General features: G+C 49.1%; 1 protein-coding gene across 1 annotated transcript; it reads left to right on the top strand.

The window, feature by feature from the left end:
* Positions 1 to 2,868: 2,868 nt before the first annotated feature.
* Positions 2,869 to 25,230, top strand: col1a1b (collagen, type I, alpha 1b). Its single transcript, XM_056577777.1, has 51 exons — positions 2,869 to 3,089; positions 4,576 to 4,770; positions 5,442 to 5,473; positions 5,716 to 5,745; positions 6,293 to 6,385; positions 7,354 to 7,425; positions 7,797 to 7,841; positions 8,051 to 8,104; positions 8,628 to 8,681; positions 8,860 to 8,913; positions 9,285 to 9,338; positions 9,442 to 9,495; positions 10,070 to 10,114; positions 10,325 to 10,378; positions 10,557 to 10,601; positions 10,736 to 10,789; positions 11,279 to 11,377; positions 11,621 to 11,665; positions 11,776 to 11,874; positions 12,464 to 12,517; positions 12,642 to 12,749; positions 13,233 to 13,286; positions 14,358 to 14,456; positions 14,573 to 14,626; positions 14,794 to 14,892; positions 15,033 to 15,086; positions 15,197 to 15,250; positions 15,635 to 15,688; positions 15,836 to 15,889; positions 16,281 to 16,325; positions 16,450 to 16,548; positions 16,947 to 17,054; positions 17,522 to 17,629; positions 17,890 to 17,943; positions 18,162 to 18,215; positions 18,356 to 18,463; positions 18,722 to 18,775; positions 18,899 to 18,952; positions 19,070 to 19,231; positions 19,523 to 19,630; positions 19,847 to 19,954; positions 20,460 to 20,513; positions 20,673 to 20,780; positions 21,077 to 21,130; positions 21,226 to 21,333; positions 21,483 to 21,536; positions 21,687 to 21,794; positions 21,903 to 22,191; positions 22,666 to 22,856; positions 23,308 to 23,550; positions 23,902 to 25,230. The coding sequence occupies exons 1-51, from the start codon at positions 3,008 to 3,010 to the stop codon at positions 24,046 to 24,048; spliced, it is 4,362 nt and encodes a 1,453-aa protein (XP_056433752.1). The 5' UTR covers positions 2,869 to 3,007; the 3' UTR covers positions 24,049 to 25,230.
* The last annotated feature ends 466 nt before the right edge of the window (positions 25,231 to 25,696 follow it).

Here is a 25,696-nt window from a genome sequence, read left to right as displayed (position 1 = left end):
GCATGTGCCGAGCCTGAATGCACAGAATGCAAGCATGCAATACCCTATACAGCTCCTACGGCTAAACTGAATACACTGTTTACCCCACGTTACCCTGCCCCCGACTGTCCTGTCCAATGATTGAACGATCTATGCACAAACATGCGTTGTTGACAAGTTCTCGGACTGTTGCGAAAAATTGCAATGTGAAAAGGATCTGCACCAAACCAAAAAATAAACATTGCGTTTTGGTCCGGACCAAAGAGATCAAACTAAGGACTTTCCTGGTGTGAATACGCCCTTAATCGCAACCTTTTGCGGTTATACAATCGCAAAGGCTGATATCGTGATTGGGATTCAATTAATCGTGCAGCACTAGAATATATACATTTCTACAAGAAACACTACACAAGATGCTTAGTGTGTGTGTGTGATGTGTGTGTGTGTGTGTGTGTGTGCATGGGATGAAGACCGGTGCATTGGACCAACAAGGCAGGTATAGACAACCTCACAGTTAACGAGAGAGAGAGAGAGAGAGAGAGAGAGAGAGAGAGAGAACATTTTATACTATTATTTTTATTTACTGCTTGTGACTTACCATGATGCAATGCCCTTACATCTGACCTAGCTGGCCTCAATGCACCAGCCTATAGGAGATGAATGAGGAAAACCACTAGAATGGAGTGGCACCTCCACGCAGACTGTCAGCTACACGTCTGGCCGGCAGCAGGTGTTTAAGTGATTCAGCTGACTTTCATTAGACACACAACCAACAGAAAAGACCTGCCTTCCATTGGACAACACCGCCAACCGCACGGTGGAAGAGATTAAGGTCCCCTCCCTGTTAACACTTTACATTCAAAATTGACACTTCCGCTGAGAGATTACAGAAGGTATGTTGCAGGATCTTGACACGGCGGGTTGCTTACACGTTGCATGAGGAGAGGTCAAAGTGTGGTAATAAAACAACATAGTGTGTTCCATGCATTCATCTTTACCCACGTGTATGTAGAAGCTTTTCATCAGAAACACAGCATTGATGTGACCCGAGTTCCCCCCTGGATCAAACACACCTTAGCTATTCAAGTCTTTCAGAGTGTCAAATTAGTTTAGCAAGGTGGCATGCTGCCTTTATTGGTGATTAGACTGGGATCCATCATTGTTGGTCCCTAGCTGACATCTGTGCATGAATGGTGTAATAGACTACTTTTATCTGACCCTATCTGAACTATAGTCTCTCAGTCATCTAAAGATAGGCCTCCTGCGTTACTTTAACCAGATGAACCCTTTTCTACTTTCCTTTTCGGTTTTAATGCATCTCATTATAATATTGTGTTCTAATGCCTTGCTTATTACTACTAATAATTATACTATCACTGCTACTACTACTACTACTAAAATGACTAGTAATAGCACTAGCACTGCTACTAATACAACAACTTGCGTACTTTTCTGAACGTGCTGAAGTCTTCGGAGGCTGGGTGAGAATCAGACACAGGTCAAACGGGGCTACGATACATGGAGGCTGCAACGTGTCCACAACGCAACCAGAGGGCTTTGAGAACCTGCCAACTTCTCTCTCCCTCTCTGTCTCTCTCTTTCTCTCTCTCTCTCTCTCTACATATCTCTCTATTTATCCTGCTCTCCAACACCAAAGAGATAGCAGGAACTTTCAGCTTGGTGGCTGAGTGTCAGGTCCAACAAAGGATTTGATTGCATGTTCTCAGACTGTTAAAGTCAGATCGCTTGTATTCTGCTCGAGCGTTTGTTTCATTGACATTACATTTACACCTAGGGTGTTTACACTTAGGGCGTTTAGCAGATGCTTTTATCAAAAGCGACTTACAAGAAGTACATTTCTCAGAAGAAGTTAAGACTAAATATTGCTGTTGGTACAGTAAAGTACAGTTTCATAGTGGATGTATATTCCAGTATAGTGTGCTCGGTGACACCACTTTCAGAAACAATGGGAGAATCAAAGGATCAATGTGGGGCCGACCTGACATGACTTTATGATTGAAGAAAGACCCATGCTTCTGTAAACTTGGCCTCTTCATAATCACACCTGATTTGCTTTTCATGGCTCAGGTTTATAGTGTAACTATGGTTGGTTTTACAGGATTACAGAACATGTTGGAAAGAAATGATTAAAAATGGTGTAATTTATTGGATAAGCATATTGACACGTTTCAGGAAAAAGTGTATTCAGATCCACATACAGGCTCATCAGTTCTATCATACCAAGATTCTGACAGCAAGGCAGTCAATCCAAAATAAATCTCTCTTAAACTGTGTTTAATCGTACCCAGAACAAAACTTATATGAACGCCCATGCGTAGAATAAATCCCTATAAAACTGAAAATGCTACCTTTAGCTCGACCATGGCTTCATGGTTGTGTAGTCGTTATATATGGTTATGTGAGCATAGTCAGAACATTAAAACAAGTTAACTCCGAAATCAAAAAGTACTCAGTACACAATACTAGGGTACATTAGTACAAAACGCCACTTTCTCAATAAACACAAAAAGGGCAACGCAAACGACCCAAGCCAACGGTGCCTGGTCCATCGTCCAACACAACACTTCAAACGAACTCCTAGTGTTATAAAACCAACGCGATGAGAGCAACGCCTTTACAACCACCCAAAAAAGTGACTAAAGTTAAGAAAATCCACCGCCAGCCCGGATGATAAGGCGCATCCAGACGCAGCCCGTCCGGCGCACTGCTGTCCCGATACAGAGATTAAAACGTGAACTTGTTTCAAAGGCTTTTTAAGGCGGCCCCGTTGGATGAAGAAGGAGGGACTAGGACTTGGACATGTTGAACTTATCTGCTCGTTCCCGGGACCTCCCCAAAAGCCTTGGCATATAAAAGCCATGCTTTCTCATTTGTTTAGGCAGTAGGGAGTTTCTGCTAGGGTCTGGATTGGAGTTACACAGACCGGACTGGAATTTGTATGAGTGGCGTCTGAGGAAAAAACAGGATTCCCCTTGCCTCAAAGAGTCTACATGTCTAATATTTAGACATGTTCAGCTTTGTGGATATTCGGTTAGCGCTGTTGCTCAGCGCAACAGTGCTTTTGGTCAGAGGTCAGGACGAGGGTGAAGGTGAGTCCGACTTACTTTGCAACGTTGATGGGATTGGAGTTTTGTGGGATGGAAGGCTGAGGTGGAGGAGGATGCTGAGCGGGGTTTCTGTTGTCTGGGAGTGATAGAGCTCTGCGGGAGACGACCCCTCTCCAAGTGGCCTCACTTTACGCAATGGTTGGACAGCGGTTTCTCAGTGATGTCACCGTTATATTAGACGCATACTCTGTTGGAAAGGGAGAACTGCTCCATTTCCAACTGTTGTATGATGTCGTAGCCCAAATCAAAGTTTCTCTGGCGTGCAGATGTGGAGTTGTTCAAGAGTCAAGAACCACCCGAATAACCATCAGACCCTTTTTTTTTTTTGGGATGCACAACCCATCGGCTCAAGTTTATATAAAATCCAACTCGTGGAAAAAAAGAAAAGGAAGATAATACTACTATTATACTGAGTATAAATAGCTATTATTCTATTTAAAACAAGTTTTATTCTTTTAAGGTTGAGATCATTAACCACCAGCATGGAAAAACTCCAACGTTGCCAGCAGTATCTGCTATCGAATGTCTAATAACTGTGTTGCATATTATTTAAACTTTACAAACTAAATAAAACGTATATTTTATTAACTAAAGCAAAAATAAATTATCATTGTATTTTTAACAATCATTTTCCATCGATCGATTGTTCAATTTTAACACTTCCGTATGCTGAAGTTCCTTCAAATCATCGAGTTTACCTCAGTTAATATTTTTTACTGTACATAATATTAGTTATTCGAAGGACAATGGAAAATTGCTGGAACTCTGGCGTCGAGTTCAATTTGTCTAGACGTCAATTAATCACCGCGGCGAAGGGTGTGTTTCGGGAGGCGTTCACGGGCCAACAGCGCCCCGATGTGGCTGAACATGTCACAGCACCCACTAATTAACAGGACGAAGCTACTTTCAGACCAACGCTTCAAAAGCACACCTGATTCATTCACTATTTCGACGCTTTTCAGACTATTGTCAATAGACTTGTATGCGCAAACCATGGACACTGGGGACGTATTTGGTTTATTTTACTCATGGGGAAATCGAACATAGATGTAATTGATGCAAGCCATAACAAATAACCACAACTCCATTAGTCGGTGCAGTTTAAAGGTCATCCCTCTGCCACATTAAACTTTTACTACAGCTACTAACTAAATGTTCCTATTTAATATTGCTGTTGTTGTAATTATTGTCCTTTTTTACTCATCATTGCATTTATATCTATTAAGCTTGAACGTGGGACAGCCTTACTTTAAGAGACCTGCTTGCGTTAAGGTGTAGAATAAAAACGAGTTGAGACTTGTGTGTTGTGTTGTGGGGACACAACAGTTCCCAAGCATGGCTACTGTGTGAGTTTATGGTGCGCGGTTTAGTCAACGGGCTGCAGACCTTTTCATTTTCCCTCAGTGACAATCCCTTTTCATGTTATTGCAGCGTCAAAAATAATCACTCTCTCTTCCTACCTCGTCAGGCCCACTGGGTAGCTGCCGGACAGACGGACAGCTGTACAACGACAAGGATGTGTGGAAGCCAGAGCCATGCCGGATCTGCGTGTGTGACAACGGAGCACCCCTGTGCGACGAAGTGATCTGCGAGGATTCGTCTGACTGCGACGACCCAATCATTCCCGACGGAGAGTGCTGCCCTATCTGCCCCGACGTCGATGGTACACCACCGCTCTTTCTACTACTTTTACAGCATTTCTTCAACTTTATTTCAGGTTTCTTTTTTACATCACATTCTGGCGCCATCTAGTGCGGGGGAATGTGTTGACCCACCAGGCACCTCATTCGGTGGGCTTTACGCATCAATGCTGCCGCAGGTCGATATGCTTGCTGGCCCTGACTTGGATTTTTAGGCCCTAAGCCTACGACCACTTGCTTGAGGATTTGAATCCAACAACGAATCGTTTTGGAATAACGCTTTGTTTTCCTCAATGTAATTGATCCTTTTCAATGATGGATTACCCCTACTCCATGGATAGGTTTAAGATTCCAACCTGAGATCACTATAATTAAAGCAGTTTATAAGAGGGGGATGAAGGCCTACTTGTTGCCAATGGAAGGTCCATTATTTTTTTTCCACATTCTACTAGTCTGCAGACATTATTGTGATACCAGAGTTAATTATAGTTATAGTTAAATGTTTATAGTGGACCCTTAAACACAAACAGAACAAAAACATCCACAAAGGAAAATATCCCTTAAAAAATATTTTATACATGTCTAGGCTACAATGTGTAGTCTAGACATTAGGCTACACATTGCATATGATATATGAAGTCATGGTTTTCAGTTCCTCTGGGTATATAATACATATTCTCCTCTATCGCTATAGGTGTCCAGGTGCCCACAGGCAACGACTACGAGGTAGATATGCTTTTTATTCACAGAAATTTAAGGAAATGTGTTGCATGTCTTGACTTTAAATTGGACAATAGGTTGTTCTTTTGTGTTCTGTCTTGCGCATTTCCTAAACAAACCTTGTTTGGCTCTAAACTGAACACTTGTATGTTGTTGATGATTCTGCATCCATGGTTCAAAACAGCTGACATTATATGAACAGTGAGAAAGGTTGCAGTAAAGCCTGACTGTTCTTCTGCTCTCTGCAGGAATCACTCCCTGGAGGGGCCGGAGACAGGGTATGTATCTGTTTCTCATTTCTGTTTCAAATCACGTGCAACCCAGCGCAGTCTTCGTCACCTAGTCATGGATGGGGATCGTTGTTTATAGATAGGGCCCTACGTGGACAAACCATCAATTTTAAAAGCACACAATGCAAAATATATTTTTGCACCGATTCACAATCAAATGACATGAATCCCTAGATGAGCTTTGACCTCAAATTCCAGGTGAATTGAGTTCAAGGAGATTACAAGCAATTGTAATCTCAAAAAATTTAGAAAGGAAATTGAACACACAAACTCGGTGCCTCGACAGATTTACAAATTCAAGCGGGTGATATTTAATCTAAGCTCAAGCAAACAGCAATCCACGAATGTGACCAGTGACAGACAGACAGAACACATCCCCACGCACTGACGGTGTATTGTAATGTACCGTCATCACCTCGTGTCAAACATGAGGCGATCCACCATACAAACCACAACCCCAATCGGGCCCCCATCAACCGACCGCCGACGACTCCCGTTTATTAAGGCTCTATGTCCCCTGTTTTGTTTGCTGCAGGGTCCCCCTGGTGCCCCCGGTAACGATGGCAGGCCCGGTGTGGACGGCCCTGCTGGCCCCCCCGGCCCTCCCGGACCCCCTGGCCTTGGCGGAGTAAGTCTGCTGCACCTCCAGACATCACATGACCCATGTCGGAATTCTCTTCAAACTTTGGCCACCGGCGGCGGCCATTTTGGGGTTGTTTCTGACGTGGTGGACTGGGAATGGAATCTAATGTTGGCGTAGCGCGGGAGAGGGGATCTTTACACACACACACGTCATGTGACGGCCCGAATGTAGCGAATAACAAACGTCCCTTGCTGGGGAAACCCGAAACGACAAATGACCCATGATGCTTTGCAAAGACCGGATGGAAAGGGTACAGGACAGAATACAGGGTGACGGTTGAATGCTAAATGACAGAAGATAACAGTGTGATTGTTGATTTCCTGAACCACCTGTTGTGGTTCAGCACACTGTTTACAATCCTGGGTAGAATTTCTGTATTATGGAAGAGCAATCCATTTCAGTCAGGATACATGCCATGTTTCATGGGAGTTTTCAGATTAACCTTAAATATTAAACCAACAATTCTCGCCTTTGGTCACACCTAACTCATCAGATAACTATAGAAGAGATGATGTTTGATATAGCGTTAAGACACTGAGAACATTGTTCCAGACAGATTCAGCACTGGCAGTGTGTACAGCGCTCTGCTGTTTCTACCTAGGCCTTGTGAGAAGGTCCAGGTTGAAGATACCCTGATTCAAGGTTGATGGCCCCTCTCTTTGCATCGTTTCTGGTGAAACAGAACAGAGCTAGTGAACAATGCACTCAACCTAGCTTGCACAATATTGATTTTATAGTGGAAATCAGCATTTTGGATTAGAGTTCTATCTCAATGTTATTAAATTAAATGTCCACTATGTCTTGTAGCCAAGAACACATAACAATAATCTGGGTCAATGATTAATATTATTATTTTAATATTTTGATGTATATACATATGTATATTAACACACTAAACATGATATGTATTGAACTATGTTCTAATGGATGACTCTTTCCTCCTCTGTTGACAGAACCTCTCTCCTCAAATGAGCTACACCGACCACTCCAAATCCAGTGGTGGCAACCCATCCCCTGGCCCCATGGTACGCAGTCAGCGCACGCCGCTGTTAAACTACACCGGGACAATACTGGCAACATTGGCCTGAGTCCCCTATGGCGGCCGGTCACCTTGGTTTGAAGATGGCTGCCATCGGTGGCCATCTTTGGCGTTTAGAACGGAGGTGGAACCAATATGGCTGCGGGGTGCATGCGGCCGTCTTTGAGTGTATTAGCGTTAGGAAGTTGCTTGAATTGTCCATTTGTGTTCCTTCTGGTCACAGTTGTTAATAGCACGGGTGTATTTCATGCTTTCGGTTACACCGTTACTGATAGCTTATCACTTCAGCAGTCAATGTGTGTTAAGATGTGAGCTGAGGAAAGGAGTGATCTCATCTTTGACTCTCTTCGTTTTCAGGGTCCTATGGGTAGCCGTGGTTCCCCCGGCTCTGCCGGATCTAGCGTGAGTATTCTGACACCATTTTAGATCCTGCTCAACAACAACAATAACAACACATTTTTATGTTTAGCGACCGTTTCCTTCTGACAAGATGGGTCGAAGGGGTTGTTCAGATAGCATAATTGCTTTGAACCACTAGATCATAGACACAGACCTTTTGACTTTCGCTAAATCTCTCTCTCTCTCTTTCTCTCCCTCTTTTGAACCGACAGGGTCCTCAGGGTTTCACTGGACCCGCAGGCGAGCCTGGAGAGCCCGGTGCATCTGTAAGTATTAATGTATTCATGCGTATCGATGCCTCTCATGAACCTACGTCTACACTAGGTCGACTCTCAACGCAGTCCTGTCACACAATGGCTTCCAAGCCACTTGTTCAGCTGAGAGTATAGAACTTTCTACAGATTTAGTATGCTTTGCGCCCTTGCACATGTGTGTTTACGTGCGTGTGTGTGTGTGTCTGTGTGTGTGTGTGAATTGTAGAAATGTATATACTGTAGAAACAGTGTACATGTTTCTACAGTACACACACGTCCACGCACACACACACACACACACACACACACACACACACACACACACACACACACACACACACACACACACACACACACACACACACACACACACACACACACACTTACAGAACAGAATGAATGCAGAATGTGCGCCTTACAACTCCATCTAAGACGTTATAAATAGGAAGCAGCATAATGACAGTGTAGTTGTGATTGTAATTGTAGTTGCGTTACTGTGTGTATTATAAGGTCATGTTGTGTTTGTTTTCTCCAGGGCCCCATGGGATCCCGTGGAGCTGGTGGCCCCCCTGGCAAGAATGGAGATGATGTAAGAACCATCTCCTGTCCTAACATGTTCTCTCTCTTATGTTTTCACATCTTACATTTATATTCCTTTGTTATATTCTCTTGTGCTATCTTGTATTGTTTTACATATGTTTATGTATATATAAGGTGCTTTCCTATTCCTCTATGTCTCTCTCATGTCATGTGTGTGTGTCCAACAGGGTGAGCCCGGCAAGCCTGGTCGCCCAGGTGAGCGTGGACCCGCCGGCCCCCAGGTGAGCAGCCCTGGCCCCGTGTCAAAATAAGAGTCAGGAACCGGAAGTGATGTCAAAATAAGAGTCAGGAACCGGAAGTGATGTCAAAATAAGAGTCAGGAACCGGAAGTGATGTCAAAATAAGAGTCAGGAACCAGAAGTGATGTCAAAATAAGAGTCAGGAACCAGAAGTGATGTCGAAATAAGAGTCAGGAAACAGTAGTGATGTTCGGTACAATTCATTATTAACACACATATTATAAATTACTCATGTTGAAAATATAGTGATGTTATCTTAAGGTAATATTAGCTCCTAGCATTATTATTATTATTATTATAGCACATACCTTCATCATCTCCTCCCTCTTCTTCTTCCTCTTCCTCTTTTCCAGGGATCCCGTGGACACCCCGGAACTCCCGGACTTCCCGGCATCAAGGGACACAGAGTGAGTGTCGACCCCACCCAGCGCACGGCAGGCTAGACGTCAGCCTCTGCTCCTCTCCGACCGACCCCTCGTCTAACCCCGTCTCTCCTTCCTCTTCCTGCAGGGATTCAGCGGTCTGGATGGAGCCAAGGGAGACGCTGGACCCGCTGGGCCCAAGGTACGAGGCAGGGAGCCCTGGAGCCAGGGCCGTAGGACTGCGGGGACAAAGGGGACAGTTGTGGGGGGGGCCCAAGGCAGAGGGGGGGCCCATGACCAAAAAAAAATATATATATATATATATCTTTTTTTACCTCTCGGCCAGTCTCCCCCCCCCCCCCCCCCCCGTCAACAAACTGGCGCAGGGGGGCCCATCAGTAGCTATAGTATAGGGGCCCAGGATTTGGTGCTACGGCCCTGCCTGGAGCATTAAGACTCTGCCGGGTTCTGCAATCGGTCTGGGCTTGACTCGCTGACCCTAGTGACAGGGAATGTCTTTACGTTTGATTTAAAGTAGATGTAAACGTGATGGCATTGTAAAGTTTGTTGTTGTTGTCGGTCCGACACTCGATGTCGTTGACCTCTGCTGCTGGACAACCAGGGACCTCTTGGCAAATGATCTTTGATCTCGTTTTTTTATTTCCTCTCGTTAAATAAAATGTATACAGACATGAATAAAATGTCATTATGAAGTGCTGAGGGAATCACTCTGTTCTTCTTCTTCCTCTTCCTCCTCTTCCTCGTGTGTCCTATAGGGAGAGGGCGGAGCCTCTGGCGAGAACGGTATCCCCGGCGCCATGGTGAGTCTTGGTCTCAGTCTCGCCTCGCGTGCAAAGCACTATCAATAAAGTTTTGATTTGATTCGATATTCATTCACAACCACGTCCAGATTGAGATTCAATATGTACGATGAAGGGATGATATTAGATGTCATGAACCTTCCCTCTGACATGGTGTGTCTCTCTCCCTCTCCCTCTCCCTCTCCCTCCCCCTCTCTCTCTCTCTCGTAGGGAGCTCGTGGTCTTCCCGGTGAGAGAGGTCGCCCTGGATCCGCTGGCCCATCTGTAAGTCTGGCCCCCTGCATCCATCAAGTAGCATCCGTGAAAATCCCCTGAGATAGTCTGCATAACAACGCACAAGTTTCCCAGTGTCCTTTGGTTTCAAGATGGCCTCCCCCAAAAGGATGCGTCGTCGATAAATGTCCAAAAATCCTGATCCACTCTTCTTCTTCTTCTTCTGCAGGGTGCTCGCGGTAACGATGGCAACGGTGGACCCTCCGGACCTCCTGTGAGTATTATCGATCAGAATGATCAGCGTTCAACACCCTGTCTGATTATTGATCGATCATGGTTTTATTTCCTGGTGTCTGATTGGAGGACAGAGTTATCGAGACGCTTGTTTGTTTGTTTGTCGTCTCCTAGGGCCCCACCGGATCTGCTGGCCCACCTGGCTTCCCCGGCGGTGCTGGAATCAAGGTGAGAGTCCCCATAGACACCCCAACCCCACTGCCCCCCGCATCACCCCACCACCATCACCATGGAGACGAGGACTGACCTCTGTAAAGACACAAGGAGCTTCATCCGGGGATACGGGGGATTATTCCTCCTGGTTCCACCTGTCTGGGACCCATGTCACTCTCACCTGAGAAAGACAGAATCAACGCACAATAATGATTACAATTCAGTATTCGGTACAAACTTTTTGCATCACAACCACGAGAACACAACTGATGGGCTAACTAACCCAAACCCTAATAATTAGCCATTCACAGTACACCTCTTAATTCACACACACACACACACACACACACACACACACACACACACACACACACACACACACACACACACACACACACACACACACACACACACACACACACACACACACACACACACACACACACACACACACACACAGTGAGCGAGGCGTGCTTCTCTAACCCCTTCTGCTTGGCCCCCCAGGGAGAGTCTGGCCCCCAGGGCGGACGCGGTAACGAGGGACCTCAGGGAGCCCGTGGTGAGGCTGGTAACCCCGGCCCCGCTGGAGCCGCCGGAGTCGCTGTGAGTACCAATGAGGACCTCTGATTGGTCCCTCTCGGAAATGCCCAATAGATCAATTAGATCCTTCATAGATGGATGTAATGATTCCTTAGGGGAAATGGAGGCATTATATGTGGAAAAACCCAATCGTCAAATACAAATAATAAAGAACAACGTAAACATCGTTATCGAGCTGTTTGTAGAGGAGATTTGGACAATATTAGTGTTTTGTGTATTTGTATTTACCCGCTCTTTTCCCAACAGGGAAACCCCGGTAGCGATGGTTCACCTGGTGCCAAGGGAAATGTTGTAAGTATCAGAAACAATCAACATCAACACATGGTTCGGTCATCAGACGATGGTCCGCTGTACCGAATGCCCCCGTCTGTCTCTGAGTAACACGCCTGGGCCTTCTGCAGGGTCCCGGTGGTATCGCTGGTGCCCCCGGCTTCCCCGGAGGCCGTGGACCCGCTGGAGCTCAGGGAGGTCTCGGTGCACCCGGACCCAAGGGAAACAATGTGAGTAAAGACGCCGCTGGATAAACGCCTGTTAAACTCCTGTTAAACTCCTGTTAAACACAGGACATGCTGCTGGATAAACACCTGTTAAACTCCTGTTAAACTCCTGTTAAACACAGGACATGCTGCTGGATAGAGTGCTGGATAAACTCCTGTTAAACACCTGTTAAACTCCTGTTAAACACCAGTTAAACTCCTGTTAAACACAGGAGATGCTGCTGGATAGAGTGCTGGATAAACTCCTGTTAAACATCTGTTAAACACTCATTGGATACAATCCAAAACACAGGTGTTAAACAATCAGAAGATACTGCTTAGAACACAGGTGTTAAACACACTATACTGCTAGATATGAACACCTGTTAAACACTCAGTAGAGCCTTTTAGATACACAGTCGAGCCTACTAAATACACAGTATATGCTGTTAGATACACAGTAGATCCTACTAGTTACACAGTAGAGCCTATTAGTTACACAGTAGATCCTGTTCGATACTACCTGTTAAACCCTCAGCAGTCCAATGACCTGGTGAAGGAATCGTAATTCATTCTTTCATGTGTGTGCGTGTGTGTGTCTGTTCTCTCCCAGGGTGAGACCGGAGCCCCCGGACCCAAGGGAGAGCCAGGTGTGAAGGGAGAGACCGTAAGTGGCCAGTGGTCTACTTTCCCTCCTGTTTAGTTTTGCCATCCTGTGGCCTCAGCGTGAGCTCACCTGAGGGCCGACCGGACCGTACCAACGTCCCTCTGTGCCGCTCTTCCCTCCCCAGGGACCCGCCGGAGTGCAGGGACTCGCTGGACCCAACGGCGAGGAGGGCAAGAGAGGAGGCCGTGGTGAGCCCGGCGGCGGTGGACCCCGTGGACCCCCCGGCGAGCGTGTACGTTACTACCCCCCTACATTACACACAAGCAACTCTGTTCTCGGACCCCCCCCCCCCCCCCCCCCCCCCACAACCCCCTTTGTCTTAGTGCAGTGCTCAGCAGGACGCCATCTTGGAACATCCGAAGTATTTCCCGATAAAAAAAATCGTCAAAATCTGCTTTCATATCCCGTCACAAGACAACTGATTTTCCCGCGATTAGACCGCTCCCGCTTGTCCAAAGCATTCACTATTCCCAAGGGGATTTCTGCCAGTAGCCTTGAGCTACATCAGCAATTCTTAAACTATGGGTGGCGATCCAGGTGGAGATACGTAAGTTCGCCTCACAAGGTGCAGAGAGAAAGGACGACTGATTCCGGCGAGTTAAAAGTTAGTTCATAGGGCACACTGAACTGGTCTAATGGCTCATGTAATGAAAAGTTGATGAACCCCTGAAAAGTCTAAATGTGTGTGTGTGTGTGTTTTTGCGTGTCCCTTTAGGGATCCCCCGGATCTCGCGGTTTACCCGGAACTGATGGAGGCGCTGGCGGCAAGGTGAGTTTCTACGTGTGCTCGCTAAGGTCCTCTGCAAGACTCCATAATGTTGTTATCTTCAGAGCGTTATTCTGTTGACCCCACGTAGCTCCTAGTAAACATCTTCAGCACTCATTAGTCTTAACGTTGATGTTGTCAAGGTTATTCCAGAACTGTGTACAATGTATTGGTTCTGCAGTATTATTGTAATTATATGATCTGGAAACATTGCGTTAGCATTGCGGGAAGGTTGTCCAGTTAGGCCCTGAGCCCTAGGATCAATACTTTACATCCCCAGGGTACCTACCTATAATCACCCTTACTTCTGCATAAGGGCACCCTTACAAAGTTGCTTTGGATAAAAGCTAAATATCATCATAGCATTTGAAATGTGAACAGTGCTAGAGAACTTCTCAGTGACCCAAAATGCCCTTGACCTTCATTGCCAGGGTTGTATGGTCATGCATAGGCATGGCAAGTGTATTCATACAGCACCTTTCAAACACAAGGACGTTCATTGTGATCATTAACAGCTAGAGGGCCTCAATCCTCGACCTGATAACCACGCCCATCCCATAACTGCTCCTGAGTCTCTCCATTAGTAGTTTAAATAATAAAAAAATAAGATTAGCCTTCATCAACATCATGTTCAAACTTGAACTGTTACAACTAGCCCTCCCTGACTGTAATACCTAGTCCTACCTGAATGTGATCCCTAGCCCTACAAGGACCTGTAATAGCTAGCCCTAGCTGACTGTAATAGCTAGCCCTAGCTGACTGTAATGCCTAGCCCTACCTGACTGTAATGCCTAGCCCTACCTGACTGTAATGCCTAGCCCTACCTGACTGTAATGCCTAGCCCTACCTGACTGTAATGCCTAGCCCTACCTGACTGTAATGCCTAGCCCTACCTGACTGTAATGCCTAGCCCTACCTGACTGTAATGCCTAGCCCTACCTGACTGTGGTCCTAGCCCTACCTGACTGTAATGCCTAGCCCTACCTGACTGTGGTCCTAGCCCTACCTGACTGTAATGCCTAGCCCTACCTGACTGTGGTCCTAGCCCTAGCTGACTGTGTGGTTGATTGACAGGGAGCCCCTGGTGAGCGTGGATCCAACGGACCCCTGGGACCCCAAGGAGCAACTGGAGAGTCTGGCCGCCCCGGTGAGCCCGGTGTGACCGGATCCAAGGTGGGTTTCACTGCTCAAGTACCGAAGTCCTCATCTATTGAGCTGCAGAAACATACGAGGTGTTTTTGGTTGTGAAAGGTTTCCAACAGGTCTTCTGTTTTGTTCTCTCCTCCCAGGGAGTGACTGGTAGCCCAGGCAGCCCTGGACCCGACGGCAAGACTGGTCCCTCTGTAAGTTCCTGTTCCTCCATTTTCCATCGAGTGAACCGATTTCCTTGCAGAAAATATATATTAAAACAAAACAAACTGCACTTCTCACGGTGTCCCTCATGGGCTAAGACCTGTGAGATGAAGGCTGAGCTCTGCCTAACCCCTCATCCTCATGCTGTCTTCTCTAGGGTGCCACCGGACAAGATGGTCGCTCTGGCGGAGCCGGACCTGCTGGGTCCAGAGGTCAGCCCGGAGTCATGGGATTCCCCGGAACTAAGGGAACCACAGTGAGTCCCCAAAAAAACTGGATCGCTTTCGCATTTTCCAAACCTCTAAATATTTCAGTTTTTGGATCAGAAGTCGCCACTTTATGTTTTACCTGGCGGCACAAGGATGGAAGGTTTGAACCTCTGCTTCCTCGTCCTAGGGAGAGTCTGGCAAGCCTGGTGAGCGTGGAGGCGCTGGAAACACCGGCGCTGTTGTAAGTATGACCTGCTGATTCACCACCACCCCCCCCCCTCACCCTAGAAGGTTCAACATGGACCCTTCAATGGGAGGACCAGGGCTCTAACGGGATGTGTTTCTCCTCAGGGTGCCCCCGGCAAAGATGGAGATGTTGGAGCACCCGGACCCTCTGGCCCAGCTGTGAGTACCACCCAAATCAATAGTTGAATCCATGATCAAGTAATCAATCGATCGATGAATCAACCCATCAAGTAGTCAACCCAATGAACCACGTGACATATCAATGAATAGATCATCGATCACCCAATCCACTGAACAACACATCAAAAGAACAATCAATCCGATCCATGCATCAAGTTTTTGACGTGTTCCGGAACCACGGCGATGACTCTCATCAGCACCACAGTCAGCCCGAAATACCAAAACACCACTGTCGCTAAGCGATAGCGTTTCAACACTATAGCATCACCCGTAGTCAGAATGTCCTTCAAGTCCTCCTGTCCTCTTCTCATCCTCCTTGTGTCCTCACCTCCTCTCCTCTTCCCCTCCTCTTCTCCTCTCTAGGGAGGTGCAGGAGAGAAGGGAGAGGGCGGCCCCGGCGGATCCCCTGGCTTCCAGGTATGTTCCTCCACAACAATATAGAATACACGGATATTAGTGTATCTTTAACAGGACAACAAACAAACCTCATTCATATGGCACCTCGAATAAAACGAGGCGCCTCCCACTCAAACTCATCCCTCCTCCCTCTGATCCCCCGCACAGGGACTCCCCGGACTCCAAGGAGCTACTGGTGAGACTGGCAAGCCTGGTGAGCAGGTAGGTGTCCCCCCCCCCCGCCGCCGCCGCTGGGTACAACACGGAGGATGAACCTCTTCCACCAATGACATGAGCTGCAGGGATTTATGTTTTGGGCGTAGTAATCTAGAATACTCCCGCATGATAATACTTGGAAGTGCACGGCTGCATTGTTCAGCCACCAGGTAGCTACGTACAAGGCACACGGGTGATTACACACTGACGCCTTTAGCCTGATTCATAATAGCCTTGGCCTTAGTGTTATCGAGGCACAGGTGACATACAATTAAACAACCAATTCATTTAATTTAGGATCTACTCCATCTGATCTTCTGCTCGGAAAGGAATTAGGTTGTTCACCTCCTCTCTCTCTCCCTCCCTCTCCCCCCTCCCCCCTCTCCCCCCCCCCCAGGGTGCCCCCGGTGAGGTTGGACCTTTCGGTGCATCTGGATCCAGAGTAAGTACCACTTCCTGTCCATGAGCAGGCTGCTTGTTGTCATTTCCTTTGTCACACTTTTACCCATGTCCGGTACTTCCCCACTCGCCTGACACTGAGGTCCTTCTCCCCCCCCCCTCCCCAGGGTGATCGTGGTGTCCCCGGTGAGCGTGGATCCAACGGCCCCACTGGACAGACTGGCCCCCGTGGTGCCGCCGGGCCCTCAGGCAACGACGGAGCTAAGGTACGCTAGGGAACTAGCATTGAACCTACTAGCATTGTGATTACGTTTGACTGTTTTTCCTTTACCTATTATTTGTTGTCCATAATGGCACCGGCTACACTCCAAACCTCATCCCAAAGAAGTAGGGATCCCTTACTCATGTATTGTGGCTTTCGAAGCCCTTTGAGATCGTAACCGTGATCAAATGATAAAGTAGTCCAATTGGCTTGACTTGACCCGTACGCGCCCACCTACAAACCACGAGCCATGAGTCGTCCACCTGTGCATCCAACTCGTCCGTTCGACTGCATTGGATGGAGAACCCTTGCATCATTACTCACAATGTTTTTGTCTTCCTCGTGTGTGTGTGTGTGTATGTCTGTGTCTGTATGTGTGTGTGTGTGTGTGTGTATGTGTAGGGAGAGACTGGTGCCGGTGGCGCCCCCGGTGGCAACGGACCCCCAGGAATGCAGGGAATGCCCGGTGAGCGCGGTTCCTCAGGCCTGTCCGGAGCCAAGGGAGAGAGAGTGAGTAACGCACCGGACATCCAGTCACCCAGTCACCAAGTCACCCATTCAGCCAATCAGCCAGTCACCAGTCACCCAGTCAACCAGGACCAGGAGCTGGGGGGGCAGGGACCGAGGCCCCCGTGATGTTAAAACAAATCACATGAGGCGGCCTTCAAACGTCTTTTCTCCCTCGGCAACGACTAGACTCTTTAAAAGGCAAAGGTCCTATTTAATTGATTTCATCCGATTCACCTTAAATGGGTCTTCATGTCGGAGTCCCTTTTGAATTGAATTCAACTTACTCAATTAGGTTGGATTGACCTAAACCTAATTTAACTCAAATTCAGCGAGTGGACATTGACATGACACGACAGTACTAAATCGTAACGACACGCAACCTCCCACATGACGTCACACGTGCATCCACCATGCACTCAATCGGAAACAAAGCACCCTAACCCGTGCGATTGGGCTTGTGTTACCAGGGAGACGGCGGAGCCAAGGGAGGAGAGGGCGGAGCCGGAAAGGACGGCGGTCGCGGCATGTCTGGAGCTATCGGACCCCCAGGACCCCCCGGTGGTCAGGGAGAGAAGGTGAGACGAAGAGGACGCCGCCCGCATCACGCGAAAATATTCATCATCAGTAGAAGAAGAAGACACATGAGCAGCAGTCAGAGTCATTGTTGTTTAAAGTAGTAGTTATAGTAGCTGTAGCAGTAAGAGCGTTTCTAGCTTAAGGCGTAATAGGCTGTAGCTGTAGCAGATGCAGCAGCAATCCTCCTCCTCCTCATTCTCCTACCTCCTCCACCTCACCCCCCTCCTCCTCCTCCTCCTCCTCTACTCTCGTTCACCAGGGTGAGGGTGGTGCCGTAGGACCCGCTGGATCCACCGGAGGACGCGGTGCCCCTGTAAGTATAACCCCCCTCCCCCTAAAACATAAACTAAGCTGCTGTGCCCAGTGCTGATCGATACTGTTCAGTTCTGCCCAGTGCTGATCCATACTGTTCAGTATTGCTCAGTGCTGTTCGGTTCTGCTCAGTGCCGCTCAGCGCTTGGCGTCTCTAACCTCTGACCTCTCCCCTCCCTCACCTTCCTCCTCTTCTTCCTCCTCTTCTTCCTCACACAGGGTGAGCGTGGAGAGTCTGGTCCATCTGGACCCGCTGGATTCGCCGGACCCCCTGTGAGTGGCCCGGCTAACCGCGTTCGGTCGTAGAGCGCCGCATTTGAATATTTATCACAAACATCCACCCTTCTCCACGCTCACCGTGTCTGCTCATGGTTCCCCCCCCCCCCCCCCCCCCCCCCCCCTCCCCCCACCAGGGTAACAACGGTCAGCCTGGAGCCAAGGGAGAGTCTGGAGAGTCCGGACCCAAGGGAGACGCTGGTGCACCCGGCTCTTCCGGAATCGTCGGATCTGCCGGACCTCAGGTAGGCCACCTGTTGTCATAGTTACAACGCCCGCTCTGCGTCACGACGCGACCCGAGTCTACGTTAGCCCTGCTCGTAACATCACCGCCCCTGTTTACCCGTAGCGTCTAGTAGCTAAAGAATAAACAAGCATTACCTTCCGGAGTGTCATACTCCTCAACGATGAGATGCTCCACACAACAGCGCCCCCTGCATGGTAGAGGCCGGTACTGCAACGTGTTCCGTGGCGTAACCCATGTGCACGTTGGTGTTTCACAGGGACCCGCTGGACCCGCAGGACCTAAAGGATCTCGTGGTGGCCTTGGATCTCCTGTAAGTATCGGATGAACCCCGTCAGGAATACCGCCGCAGTTGGCGAACCGGCACAATACAACAAAACGCGTGAGATGGAGATGGATGTCGTCGGCTCACTCTGTTCCTTCTCTGCCTGCGTAGGGTGCTACTGGCTTCCCCGGAGCCGCTGGAAGAATGGGACCCCCCGGCCCCTCTGTGAGTCTCAGTCCTCCTACCACTAGACCTCCTACTAGTCCTGGACTACAGAACCGCAGCAAAATGTGGCCTTGTTCGCCACGGCGTTTACCTGGACCCTCTCCTTGACTTTAACAGGGAGCATCTGGACTCCCCGGACCCACCGGGCCAACAGGAAAGGAAGGACAGAAGGGAGGTCGCGGTGAGACCGGCCCCGCCGGTCGCCCCGGTGAGGTTGGAGGAGTCGGAACCGTCGGACCCGCCGGAGAGAAGGGATCCCAAGGCTCTGATGGCCCCGCTGTAAGTCCTGCAAAAAGACTCCACCAACACGGCCACCTCCACCGGCACCATCAACACCACCTCTACCACCACCACCACCACCACCACCACCACCATCAACACCACCTCTACCACCAACACCACCACCACCACCACCACCACCACCACCACCACCACCACCACCACCACCACCATCACCATCACCATCACCATCACCTGCATCAGTACCAGCAGTGTTGTGACTAGTCGTGTTGTGATTGTGGGTGTTCCTGTGGTTGACCCTGTGCGTGTGTTGTTGTCGCCGTGTCCCAGGGCGCCCCAGGTATTCCCGGACCCCAGGGTATCGGTGGACAGCGTGGTATCCTCGGTCTGTCCGGACAACGTGGAGAGCGTGGATTCCCCGGCATTCCCGGCCCCGGAGTGAGTAGCTTCCCTCTCGGGGCGTCGCGCGGCGCCTCGTCAACTAGCTATCGGCTTAACTTGAAAATGAAACCTTTGTATTAAGTGATGATTCAGGGACAGATACATTCACAACATACATGTTATGTTTACACTGTTTAGTCTTTCCCGTCGGGCCCTTGTCCTGCTCCCCTTCCGTTCAGTGATCCAACCTCTTTCTTTCTTGACCCCCGTCAGGGTGAGCCCGGTAAGCAGGGATCCTCAGGACCCTTCGGCGAGCGTGGACCCCCCGGCCCCATGGGACCCCCCGGCGCATCTGGTGCCAACGGAGAGGCTGGTCGCGAGGTCAGAGTTCACCTCATGAGCCCGACGCCATCTTGAGTTCGGGGAATTAGAAAGGAAAGAGTGAAAGTAGCAACAGGATTCACTTGGGTTTGAGTAAGTCCTATGATGAGCAGAGTTTACAGACATGTAGAGTATCTATCTACAGAGAATATAGAGGACACATAGACAATATTTCGATCTCATTGAGAATCAAAATGCTCTTTTGCAAGAGAAACCGGTAAAATGTACATAAACATAAAATAACACAAACCCTTATAGAGATATCGATACAACTTTTACTAATATTGAAATGGAATGAGCCATTAGCATCTTTTGTACCTGTTAAACAGCATCGCCTTGAGGTAGTTACACATTATTCACCAACGATGCGACCGATGAATCGAAGTTCAAATCGAGTGGATAGTGTTGAGGTCTGGGCTGATTGGGCGTTGGTCCGAGCCAACGTCCTGACCCATGGTGAAGAATGATGGGGAGCTAGCTTAGCTCTGATGTGTCCGCTCCACAGGGATCTACCGGACACGATGGTGCCCCCGGTCGCGATGGACCCGCTGGAGCCAAGGTAGGCACACTGTCGTCGCCCCCCCCCCCCCCCCCCCCCCCCACACACACACACACACACACACACACACACACAAACACACCTTTAACATCTGATCCTGGACCAGATCCGTATCACTGTACTCATCCGGCGGCGGGTTCTCCTCGTGTGTGTGTTTAGGGAAACCGTGGTGAGTCTGGTAACGCCGGACAGCCTGGTGCCCCCGGAGCCCCTGGCGCCCCCGGAGCCGTCGGACCCTCTGGAAAGAACGGAGACCGCGGAGAGGGCGTAAGAAACGCGGCCTTCTTCTACACCCCATTTTAGTTCATTTTAAAGCAACGAGAGTCTCGAATTGGGGGACCTTCGAACTGTTATAAAATACAGTTGTACTAATCTAGTAATTTGACGAGTGCTTTTCCATATGGACCTTTTACCCCTGGCAGCCATCTTGGTTCTTAACACTGAACGTGGAACTCTTCTAGAACCAAGATGGCCGCCGGTTGAACACGGGCCCTACGGCTGTCGTTCAGCTGCCTGTAGAATAACCGACGCAGTAAAACGTTTCCTCCTCTCGTCTCCTCCAGGGCCCCGCCGGTCCCTCAGGCCCATCTGGCCCCGCTGGTGCCCGTGGTGCTGCTGTACGTATAGCGCCCGCACACACACACACACACACACACACACACACACACACACACACACACACGGCGGCTGACCCCCCTCTCTTCGGTGACAGGGCGCTGCTGGCGGTCGCGGAGACAAGGGAGAGTCCGGAGAGGCAGGAGACAGAGGACACAAGGGACACAGAGGATTAAACGGAATGCAGGGAATGCCCGGACCCTCCGTAAGTACACCGACCCCCCCCCCCCTCACCATCACCGTGCCAACGGGCGCTCTCCGTCCCCTCCTATCGGTCGGCGGCGCGGAGCTGTCCTCCAGGCGCCCGTCGGCCGCTAGTCCCACGGGTCACTCATCGCGTTTTGTCCCCCGCAGGGAGTCCACGGAGAGCAAGGACCCGCCGGCGTGAACGGACCCGCCGGACCCCGAGTGAGTACTACCCCCCCCCCCCCGTACAGTGTCCCCACCGACCACCACCACCACCACCACCACCACCACCACCACCACCACCACCTCCACCACCGCCTCCTCCTCCTCCTGGGGGAACAGAGCTGACTCCCCCCCTCTTGATCTCCGCAGGGACCCTCTGGATCCAACGGTGTCCCCGGCAAGGACGGCATGAACGGACTCCCCGGCCCCATCGGACCCCCCGGCCCCCGCGGTCGCAACGGAGAGATGGGACCCGCTGTACGTCTCACACACACACACACACACACACACGCACACGCGCACGCGCACGCGCACACACATAAAAAGAGCGGTGTTGACCCCGGTGCTCTTTCACCCCGGTCGTAGGGTGCCCCCGGTCTCCCAGGAGCCCCCGGACCCGCCGGAGCCCCCGGCGGCGGATGGGTCTTCCCAGCCCAGCCCCTGCAGGAGAAGGCTCCCGATCCCTACCGCGGCGGCGGCGGCCACTACCGCGCCGACGACCCCAACCTGATGAACGACCGCGACAACGAGGTCGACGCCACCCTCAAGACCCTGACCCAGACCGTCGAGAACATCCGTGACCCCGAGGGCAGCCAGAAGAGCCCCGCCCGCATGTGCCGCGACCTGAGGATGTGCCACCCCGAGTGGAAGAGCGGTACGTCGGGCGGCCCGCACCCACGGAGCTCAGGCCTCCGTGAGGAGTCAGGGTGGAGCTCAGGCCTCCATGAGGAGTTAGGGTGGAGCTCAGGCCTCCATGAGGAGTTAGGGTGGAGCTCAGGCCTCCATGAGGAGTTAGGGTGGAGCTCAGGCCTCCATGAGGAGTTAGGATGGAGCTCAGCTAGTCATGAGGAGTTAGGATGGAGCTCAGGCCTCCATGAGGAGTTAGGGTGGAGCTCAGGCCTCCATGAGGAGTCAGGGTGGAGCTCAGGCCTCCATGAGGAGTTAGGGTGGAGCTCAGGCCTCCATGAGGAGTGAGGGTGGAGCTCAGCTAGTCATGAGGAGTTAGGATGGAGCTCAGCTAGTCATGAGTAGTTAGGGTGGAGCTCAGGCCTCAATGAGGAGCTCATTCCTGTCCGATGTTGTCCTGGTCTGTGTTGCTAACACGGTCGCTGGTCTGTGTTGGGAACAGGCATGTACTGGGTGGACCCCAACCAGGGCTCCGCTCTCGACGCCATCAAGGTTCACTGCAACATGGAGACCGGCGCGACCTGCATCGCCCCCGCCAAGTCCGTGGTGCCCATGAAGAACTGGTACCTGAGCAAGAACATCAAGGAGAAGAAGCCCGTGTGGTTCAGCGAGTCCATGACTGGTGGATTCCAGGTAAACAAGCCCCCCGGACAAGGAGGCCCTTAAACAATTCACTGTCTGAACCAAGTCACACATATAGTCCTGATACATAACGCTACTGTGGCCACAAAGCGTTTCAGCTGGAACGGCTTCCCAAGATATCTATCCTTGATACTTGGGCCCAATCCCATTAATACCCCTTACCCCTTCAAAACAAGGGGGAGGGGTAAGGGGTAGAAATGGGATTGGGCCTTAAGGGGCTTGTCCCTTGCCATTGAGGGGCTATAGGGTTAGTGGAGGGGTTGAAATTGTGACCAGCGGAGCCCCTTGAGATTGTAACTCGGATTAAGGGCTTGTATTTAAATTTGAATTGACCCACGAGAGCATAAACTGGAATGTATTGAGTTGGGAACAGACCAGCATTGCGTGTGAATAACCCATCCCTCCCTCCCTCTCTCTCTCTCTCTCTCTCCCTCTCTCACAGTTCCAGTATGGCTCCGAGGGCTCTGACCAGGAGGATGTCAACATCCAGATGACCTTCATGCGCCTGATGTCCAACCAGGCCAGCCAGAACGTCACCTACCACTGCAAGAACAGCGTGGCCTACATGGACGACAACACCGGCAACCTGAAGAAGGCACTGCTGCTGCAGGGCTCCAACGACGTGGAGATCAGAGCCGAGGGAAACAGCCGATTCACATACACCGTCAGCGAGGATGGCTGCACGGTGAGACTCCACTCCCTCCCTCTGCCGCACTACTCTCCACACACTCGCTGCTCTACTGTTGCTTCTCTACTGTCCACACAGTTGCTTCTCTACTGTCCACACACTCACTGCTCTACTCTCTTGTCTACTCTATTGTCCGCACACTCGCTGCTCTACTCTCTGATCACCACCTGCCTCTCCTACTCTACTCTGATTCTCCTACTCTATTCTCCACTCTATTCTGCTCTACACACGATACACACAAAACCAGATTGCCTCTACTTGGGCTTCTTTACACGTATGTGAGAGAAATTAAAGATAGACTAAATATGGCCATGTATTCATTGTGTTTGTTTCTCTTTCCCTCCACAGTCACACACTGGCTCATGGGGCAAGGCAGTCATCGACTACAAGACATCGAAAACCTCCCGCCTGCCAATCATTGACATTGCTCCTATGGATGTTGGCGCTGCTGATCAGGAATTCGGCGTGGAAGTTGGCCCCGTTTGCTTCTTGTAAAAAAAAAATCAAAGAAATATGGACATGAAATTGTTGTTTTTTTTCTAGCGGTCATCTCTAAACCTTTTTTTCTATGCATTCAAAACTCATTCGGCTGCCATTGGTCAAAAAACTACTAGACTGAAGACTTTTTTTTCCGAACACAAGAAGCATTTTCTTGATGTAGGGGACTGCTACATCAACCGAAACCGACTACAAGGACACTTTAAAAGAATCTTTTCCTCTGGCAACAAGAAAATAATATATACTTGTGTAAAATTTCCCCCCGGAGTTTGAAAAACAAACCAAGCAAACAAAAAAGTTCCACATGATGAACCACAGGTGACTTTTGCCAATTTTTTACCACTGCAGAAGGACATTGAAGACAACAAATGATGTGTACCATTTTCTGGTGTTAAATAAATTGTAAAAAGTGTGCAGCGTCTTCTTGTTTTTACATCTGAAAGAAACAGCTTAGCTGCTGCCCAGACCACGGGACAGACAGCCACAGAACAAGACATCCAAAGTCATCCCCATTTTGGTTCATTTTGAATGGCTACCTCATATTAGAAGTCCACCCGAACTTTTCATCACACAAGGGGGTACATTTTACACAACAAGCCAATTGGCCCAGGCTAGGGGGGATTCAAAAGCCTTTCACGGTGCTATTATCCACTCAGAGGCCCGGATATTGATGTTCAATAGATTACATCACTCCCATAATGTTGCCACTAATGCCTGCAGAAACTTTGGTGCTAACGGATTTGAATTAACGTTCTTTTTTTCTATGCAGTGCAATTGTTTTCTTCTTCAGTGTTGGTTCGATGACAGAGGTCCTAAACAGTGACACATACAGATCTGATGCTTGCAACCATGTCTTTGTAGCAAAGAGCATTTACCTCTGGGTTATCATTTCCATGCCAATGTGTTTTACTTTTACTTTCCAATTCTTCTGTATGGCCCACTGGGTTCATTCCCTTTGTTTTTCTCACTAAAACAGTACGACTTTCCCATCACTGCATTCATGTTGTTCGTGTTGATTGCTTTTTTTCTGCAAAGGGTTTCTAAAAAAAAAAAGGCAGGGACCCACTCTCATGGTTTTAGAGGAGAGATTGTGTACTTATCCTGTACATGTATAATAAATCAAGATGTTTTTAATTATTGTGAATGCTAAAATAAAAGCATGAGAAGTGGTCTACTCAATGGCTGGGTTTTCGCTGTCTTGTTTGCAACTGTTGTGAAACTGAGAATGGATCGTTACTTTGTCCATTCTGACCGAAACTAATAGGAGTGCAGATGTGGTGTAGATAGTTGTGTTGTTGTTTTTAGCCTCTACAGGTAAAACAGAAAACACTTTACAATCCAATCGTTCCACAACCGTTGCCAAGAGCTTTTCTGACAAGCAGCAGCGAAACCAAAAAGACCAATTCTGTCCAATATTACCCTTCCAAAATACCAGCCTTGAAGTTTACCAAAAAACGAAACATTTTTGTAGATAAAAGGATTTGGGACAATCCAGAAATAGTGGGTCCTGCCAAAGATAAAAGCAAGGGATCACCTTCCGGAAGAGGAAGGAAAATAAGGCCTATGAATAACAAAACGAGCATACCTTTAGGTATGCAAAGCTCAATAAAAAATGGCTATTAATCATGTTATTAAAAATAACATC

Source organism: Gadus chalcogrammus, chromosome 18, assembly GCF_026213295.1.
Source record: "Gadus chalcogrammus isolate NIFS_2021 chromosome 18, NIFS_Gcha_1.0, whole genome shotgun sequence".
NCBI classification, from domain to species: Eukaryota; Metazoa; Chordata; class Actinopteri; order Gadiformes; family Gadidae; genus Gadus; species Gadus chalcogrammus.
Note: the sequence above shows the minus strand (reverse complement) of the source record. Positions and strands in the feature narration are given on the sequence as shown.

Coding starts and splice junctions, on each gene's coding strand:
- col1a1b (XM_056577777.1), top strand. CDS start 3,008: ATGTTCAGCTTTGTGGATATTCGGTTAGCGCTGTTGCTCAGCGCAACA. Junction 8,682..8,859: donor CTGGCAAGAATGGAGATGAT/GTAAGAACCATC, acceptor TGTGTCCAACAG/GGTGAGCCCGGCAAGCCTGG. Junction 21,537..21,686: donor ACGGACCCGCCGGACCCCGA/GTGAGTACTACC, acceptor TGATCTCCGCAG/GGACCCTCTGGATCCAACGG.